Source organism: Sphaeroforma arctica (assembly GCF_001186125.1).
Source record: "Sphaeroforma arctica JP610 unplaced genomic scaffold supercont1.1210, whole genome shotgun sequence".
Taxonomy (NCBI): Eukaryota; class Ichthyosporea; order Ichthyophonida; genus Sphaeroforma; species Sphaeroforma arctica.
In genome coordinates this window covers 6,604-13,904 of record NW_014039348.1, presented here as the reverse complement: position 1 = coordinate 13,904, position 7,301 = coordinate 6,604, and the positions used below count along the sequence as shown (strand labels likewise).

General features: G+C 42.0%; 1 protein-coding gene across 1 annotated transcript; it reads left to right on the top strand.

Annotated features, from left to right (window-relative positions):
- Nucleotides 1-1,014: 1,014 nt before the first annotated feature.
- SARC_10335 (hypothetical protein) lies at nucleotides 1,015-3,216 on the top strand. Its single transcript, XM_014295627.1, has 6 exons — nucleotides 1,015-1,085; nucleotides 1,254-1,360; nucleotides 1,585-2,304; nucleotides 2,434-2,781; nucleotides 2,886-2,958; nucleotides 3,094-3,216. The coding sequence occupies exons 2-6, from the start codon at nucleotides 1,274-1,276 to the stop codon at nucleotides 3,174-3,176; spliced, it is 1,311 nt and encodes a 436-aa protein (XP_014151102.1). The 5' UTR covers nucleotides 1,015-1,085; nucleotides 1,254-1,273; the 3' UTR covers nucleotides 3,177-3,216.
- Nucleotides 3,217-7,301: the final 4,085 nt, after the last annotated feature.

The following is a 7,301-nucleotide window of genomic DNA, read 5'->3' as shown; positions in this document are numbered from 1 at the left end:
GAGGTTCATGGCTGTGACCTGTGCTGCGCCTGCTTGCCGCCGTCGCTGGGCCGCTGGGGGCCCCTACTATTTAGCCACTGCAGTCAAGGACTCTCAGGCGTCAGCACTCAGCACTCAGTAGTCTGTCAGTATCAAATGTCAAATGTCAAGTGTCAGCAATGAGTCTCAGTGACGCAGACTTGCACTCTCACAGAGTCAGACTCACACTCTCTCGCAGACCGGCGGCGACCGCAGTCTCGCTCAAGACGCAAAGTCGCAAAGTCGTCATCAACGAAGAGTATTATGCATTTTTATATATAAAGGACAATACCTAGAGAGAGAGGCTGAGAGCCTCCTATAGAACAAATCATGAATTTTTGTTGTTTATTTTTAAAAAAACTAAAAGAGAAATTTTGTATTTATGTGCAGCTTTAATTTCTCTGCTGGTAAACGACACGGTCTTTGAGCATATTGTAGCATCATGTGTATTTCCAGGTTCCAGTTTTCCACAGTATTTGGGGTGTCTTTTTCCAAAATTGACCGAGAAAAAACGTTCGTGAGTCGTGACAGTTTCCGCTATTATCGTTTATTATTCATCAGCTACTTTCTATTATTTTCTTTTTCTTTTAGAATTTTTTTAAATATACTATTTTAATAATCCCACAAATGTCTCTGCCGACTCTGCGGGTGTAGTTTTGCTTTTTTTTCTTCTTCTTCCAAGTTTACGATAAAGAACAATAGAAGCATATCTGCCAAATCAACCATTCGCGGACACAATAATCATTGCGATCGTATTGGGTGCGCGACGTTTTTGGTGACGTATCAAAATTTAAGCATCTCAAGACGGAAAAAGGTAAAAAGCTGTGACCACTGAGTCACTGACCGGCGAGTTTGGGACTCTATACCGGCCTACCGGGACTCCGCCCAGAACTAGCCCAGAAGTGACTGTCAGACAGTAGACAGTCAGAGTGGGAGACACAATTTGAACTCTTGATGCTATTTTTGAAAGCATTTGATCGGTATTTTTTAGCTGAAGAAACTCGTCACTCCTGTACTGCGCAGCTTGGATTGACATTCGACTGGGAATATCTGGAATTTATTCTTCGGTGAGTACGTTCAGCATTATTGATTTATTTCTTGGTTGACATCCTTCGGTATATCGCACCTGCTTGATATTATTGAAAGTTAAGTATGCGTCAGATTTTTAGATAGCATTCCTTTCAGCCGAGTAACATGCGTTTGTAATCTCACCGTTACATCATGTTATTTTGCAGAAAATCGAATCCACGGAAGTATGACTTATTCATTGCTTACAAAAAGACCTGTGCCTTCGCTCAGAGACTATGATATCAACAGCAAGAGAGGATTCCTCCCTGAGCATGTAAGTACGAACACGGCACTTATATATGAATTCAACATTTATGTCTGGAGATGGCCCACAATTCCTAGATGTAAGAATGTCTGACGCCACCGTTCTTAACTGTATAGAACTTCATTATATATTGGTACAGGCTGTCACTGCAGTCAGGCGTTTCACTTATAGCTTCTAGTAGAGTTTAAATTGCTGTAAGGCGTATTAATCAACACGGATGTTTTTTAAATCAGGATCCACTACTAAGCCTACAGCACCCATACAATTGTTGGGACGATGCTGCAAGGCAACTTCCGGATTATATATTGGCTGGTTGCGCTCGCCGACAGCTGAACAAGCTTCCGCTACTACATGCGACGAATTTAACAACAGATGCCGAGCTCCAGCGCGCCTATTCACTGCTCAGCTTTCTAAACCACACCTACGTCTGGTGCGAAGGAGAGCTTAACCCGTGCCACGTTCTGCCTGCAAACTTGGCTGTTCCCTGGATGGAGGTTTCGAAGTCCTTAGGCTGTAAACCGATTCTTACTCACTCTTCCGTTGTAATGTATAACTGGAGAAGGTTGGACGCGGAGGGGCCATTAGACCTAACAAATCTTGCCGCGCTCAACACCTTTAATGGGTGTATGGATGAGGCTTGGTTTTATTTGGTTACAGTAGCCATCGAGGCCTTGGGGGGACCTGCGTTGGAGGCCATAACGGATGCCATGCAGGCGGTGAATAACTTGAATGCAATGATTGTAGCAGAACGAATGAATACGCTGGCAGATCGTATCGACCAAATGACTGAGATTATAGTAAGAATGTTTGAGAAGTGCGATGCTAAGGTTTACTATGATGATGTGCGGCCTTACTTCGGCGGATGGCGAGGAAACCCCGTACTGCCAAATGGGATGGTTTACGAAGGTGTCAGTGAAACACCATTCTATTTCGCGGGTGGAAGTGCTGGACAGGTATACAATAGTCAGCGTATTTTCGATGTGCTGAAGAATTCTTAATGATTCCCATGTGTTCTTTGCCAACCACTCGATTTGTTCATGTCACACAGATCAATGTTAAATTTTTGTTTCGTTTGCGTGCAGAGCTCTTTAATACAGAGCATCGATATAGCTCTGGGTGTACATCATAGCCCCACCAATCAATGTCCAATGGGTGCGGATTTTCTCGAATCTCCACCAGTAACAGACGGTGAGTCTCCGAGCGATGTAAAGCAAATTCTTGCTGAGACACCCTCAGTGGACTCAGTTTGTACTTACATCTCAACTGTTCGTGAGTATATGCCGAGGAAACATCGCGAGTTTCTGGAGGCATTGATGGAGGCACCGAGCCTTCATGGCTTCGTTCAATCACCGCATGGATCCGCAGACGCTAAGCACGGCTACAATCGCGCTGTGCTTGCACTAGAAAATTTCAGGACAAAACACATTAAGGTATGTTCGAGCTTGAGCCATCTGTACTTTAACTTTGCATTTCAAATGCTCTGCCACTGTGCGTGGTGCGGGAATTGATTTCTCTTTCTTCCTTAACCCCGCAGATTGTAGCCACATATATCATAACGCCGGCGAGTAAACGTGCACCATCCTTAGCAAGCTACAGGGGGACTGGAGGTAAGATTAGTTTAAAAAAAAATTGCGTGCGGTTATTGTATACACTAAACTGCATGTTGCTTGCTGACACATATTCGAACTTTTATTCTCGCATGTCAAACTGCTGACATATTCTTCGAATGTTTATTTCCCCAGGCTCGTCAATTATGCCGTTCCTTAAACAAGTACGCTCAGAGACGCGTGAACAGCTCGTGACATCAAATACGGAGCATTCATAAGCATATATATTCGATTTTAAATAAATAAAATTTCACACAATGATCTAAGGAGGGTATTAATTAATTTGATCCAACATACGCGGAATAGAACAGTATGGATCTGTTTTCACGAAACTAAAAATTTAAAATTTACACGCGTGTGTCAAGTGTCTGTTTACACGCGTGTGTCAAGTGTCTGCACACGTGAAATGCAAGTTCACGACTGGATGACAATCAACAGCGGCAGAATCATTCTGGCGAGATAAAAATGTGTTCAAGCAGGCCTGAAATACTTATGCCGCTGTGTGCAACCCGGCGTTTACCACATGTGATCTTCAGTTGGCTCGCGAGCAGTAATACGACTTTTCGCTTAATATCGTATATAAACATGCTGACATACACTGATAATTTCACTTGACGCCATCTTTTTAAAAGCGCGAACATCATGATCACATTGAAGCCATTGATTTTTTTGCTTATCAGCAGCTCGATTGTGTCTGGTCTCCAGTTATCAGCACAAGTTGACTGTTCTAGAGCCGCAGATAGATACCAGTGCAACCCTTTAGGTAATCGATCAGTATCTCTTTATATTTGAGCCGCGAATATCTTGTGCTCATATGTTCCGAAAACGATACCGAGTATATATCATAGTCTCATATATTTGTAGCACTACGCTACGTTAAAATAATATTTTACGGGGCACGGGGCCAAGTGCATTCATTTGCAGATACACACTGTTGCTTACTGGATTATGCTATCGTATGTGCTCTGCTAAATTTGTCATCGACTACTGTGCTATTGTGCTATTCAGGGTTGGTGACTGTCACGACGCCATGGTCGCTTCAATTTCAGTTTAGCACACAAAAAGAACTAGTCATTGTGGCGTATCCACCGGCTGAAAATTTATTCAGATTGAATCCCGAGAATCAGTTCGCGCTGAATGTTGAGGTTAAACTATGGACAGCTGCATGTAACGTATCCCAGGTATACACCTACCAAACCAACTCCCGCGGACACGTGCGATTTATAGATAGCACACGTCATGTGATAGCAAATGATTGCTCGGGTCAGGTATGTGAATTATCTTTTTAGCCCATTTTGCAGATGCTCTGTTCAACTATTGTGAGGCTAGTAACATTAAAGTGCTATAAGCCCTGAATTTGACTAGGGTTTTTGGTGTTCTACTCACGAGTTTCACATTTTTTTAAAGCAAGTATCATTTTTCCTTCAAATGTTTGAAAAAAGCTGACATATGTCGAGGGAAAGAACACACTGGGTACGAGTATGGGATATGGTGAGTTTGAAGCAAAAGCCACCGCTATCGTTGTAGAACAGCCGGCATTCCTCTGTCAAGCGATTGAAATCACCATTCCAATTGTACCGCAGCCGGCCAGCACGTGCCAGAGTGAGCAGTGGAATGGAGACACTGAACAATTTTTGAGTACTGTGACAACAAACTTTTATATAACAGGTGTGTTCCCGTTGAAACCAAGTTGGTTGTTTTCTGATGTATATGCTATAGTCTCGAGCACATGTTGTGGTCAGCCACATAAATATAACATATTGTTCATCATATACAGCTCAGATCCAATGGTGTTGATTTGAAGGCATACTCTTTTTATCTCATTTGCAGGTTTCAACAGACCAGTACTGGATTATGTACCTACCAACTTTACAATAGATAAGAATGGCGTACCTCAAGTACCATCCAGTGTGGGAGATCTAACTATTATTGATCTAATTAACAGTGCCGAGGAAGAAAAGGAAGGGAACAAGGTATTGCTGGATGCTCATAGATCGCATCCTGGATGCTATATGCCTATTTGTATCGTTATATAGCTGTCGTATTCACTCGTCAATATTTCTTTTCATTAAAACGTAGTATCCGTTACACCTTCAACGTCGAATATTCAGGAAACAGAAGCTAAAGATGAAGAGAAGCCGGAAGACCCGCTACTAACATGGCTGTCAACAGCACCTGGCATATTTCCCCTTGAGTATCTAAATGCGTTGTCTGGTGTGATTGCAATCGTTATTCTATTGTAAATAGATCATTTCCGTGCATGATAATAAAACGATGGGCGTGAACGAACGATAATCGGCACTGGTCAGCAAAAAAAAACACTGAATTTCGCTTTATACTGATACCAGCAGTGTCGGGGTTGACTAATATGGGCAATATGTGCAATAGTTCAAACAAAAATTCAATGAGATATCTATTAAAAATATAGAAAATATGCACGACCAAGCGATGCTTGATAGAACATAAAGATTCGCTAAGATTGTGAAGACAGGAGCCAGCCTATAGGTGATATAGAATAGTCAAAAGAGCGGTTTCCTCGGCCTATAAGTCATAAGACTCAAATGTCCTAAGACTCAAATATACTATAAACGAAGGAGTAAATACCGGCCAAGAAATGTCGTACTCTGACAAGAATAACTAAATTTCAAAAATGATAGCTCCACAGTCCACACAATGTCAAGGCATGGGCTCAATAATAATTTTTTTTCAAAATAACACGGCGACATATATCAGAGAAGTAGTCTCTAACACAGCGTTCCTTCAATTTCCAAGTTCCAAGCTCTAGCTGCCCAGTGCCCAGTGGTCACTAGCCAGTGCCCTTTACTCAGCTTTACTGTCTTTCTCTGCTCTCTAGAGAGTGTAGATGTAGGATGTATTTATTACATAGTAGAGACTAGAGTATTAGAGACGAGAGAGAGAGCTTATTACAGACTCAGGAGACTCGTCACTGAAGACTCGGAGAGTGGACTCGTGGAGACTCCGTCTCAAGTCTTAAATATCAACTTTGAACTTTCAGCCGCGCTCGCCGCTCATTGCGCTCAGACACTGCCCGCTGGGCGCTGGTGGCGGACCGGGCTGGTGCCTGGTGCTCACGAGCCACGGACTCACGGACTCACGGCTCACGCCTCACTACACATCATTGATATCAGGGCTCACTGGCCAATGCCTCACTCTCACTCGTTCAGCCGCTCAGGGCCTCAAGTCCATGATGTATTTATAAAACTTGATGACCATCCCTACTAGTAGAGTATTTTACACTCTCTATGTATATAGAATGAAGAAAAAAACATTTAAAAAAAAATAGAATCAAAATATATGGATGAAGGAGAACGGATGAGTCTGTAGGAATTTTAGATATTTATTTTATAAAAAACCAAGTCGTCAACGCAAGAATATTCCAATTGGTAACGATGGTGCTCATTACATTCCTCTCATGGACCTAGGGCGATCGGAAAAGCTGGAAACCCTTAATGTTCTAAACCCGGTTAAAAATATATATATATATATATAGAAAAGAAGTCAAGAACTAGAAGAACCCCTAAAAAAAATGCTTCAAAATACACAGTCTGCAGGACTGCAACTCTGCATGTGCTAAATGTATTCCTTTTCTCTCCACACTCTCTGTAGATTAGTCATTGAAGTGAGCTCGCAATTTATATAGTCTTGTGTAGCAGAATTATGGAGAGGTAAACACTGCTTCCAGTTTGATTTTAGATTCGCGACTAGCCTCAATGAATCCAGCGTTAGCCAGTTAGTAGACTATTCAAATCCCGATTTATTTCTTTCCGTCTAACCAGAAGTACAAGGTTTTATAAGGTACATGTGTCAATATTAAGACAGCATATAAGGGCAACTATGTCGAGTAAGGGATTTAAAACCAACGTTAGAATATGCAATCGAAGGCATGTGCTCAAAGGGCTCGTCTTCCTGGGTGTAATCTACACGTGCAAACTGATCTTCACCAATATACGAGCAAATAAGCTGCGCTCAAACCTATTGGAAAATGTGCGGTTATTACAAGCAGGTGAGAATAGTTGACATTGCAATTGCGTATATGTTTTTGCCTTTCTGGTATATTGTGGTATGCACCTGATCTCATTTATGTCAATTAAAATAGTTTGGTCAGTTTTGAATTGCAGAACAGTTAGGGTAGGGCAATGGATGAGAAATCGTACGGCCAAACGTTTGTGACACTGGAACATACCCGCTTTGTGTTATCCTTCATGCGACAATATGCTTAAACGCGCACATGTAAATAGCTATAAAATATCCCGATATATATATATATATATATATATGTGTGTGTGTGTGTGTGTGTGTGTGTGTGTGTAGTGTGTGTGTGT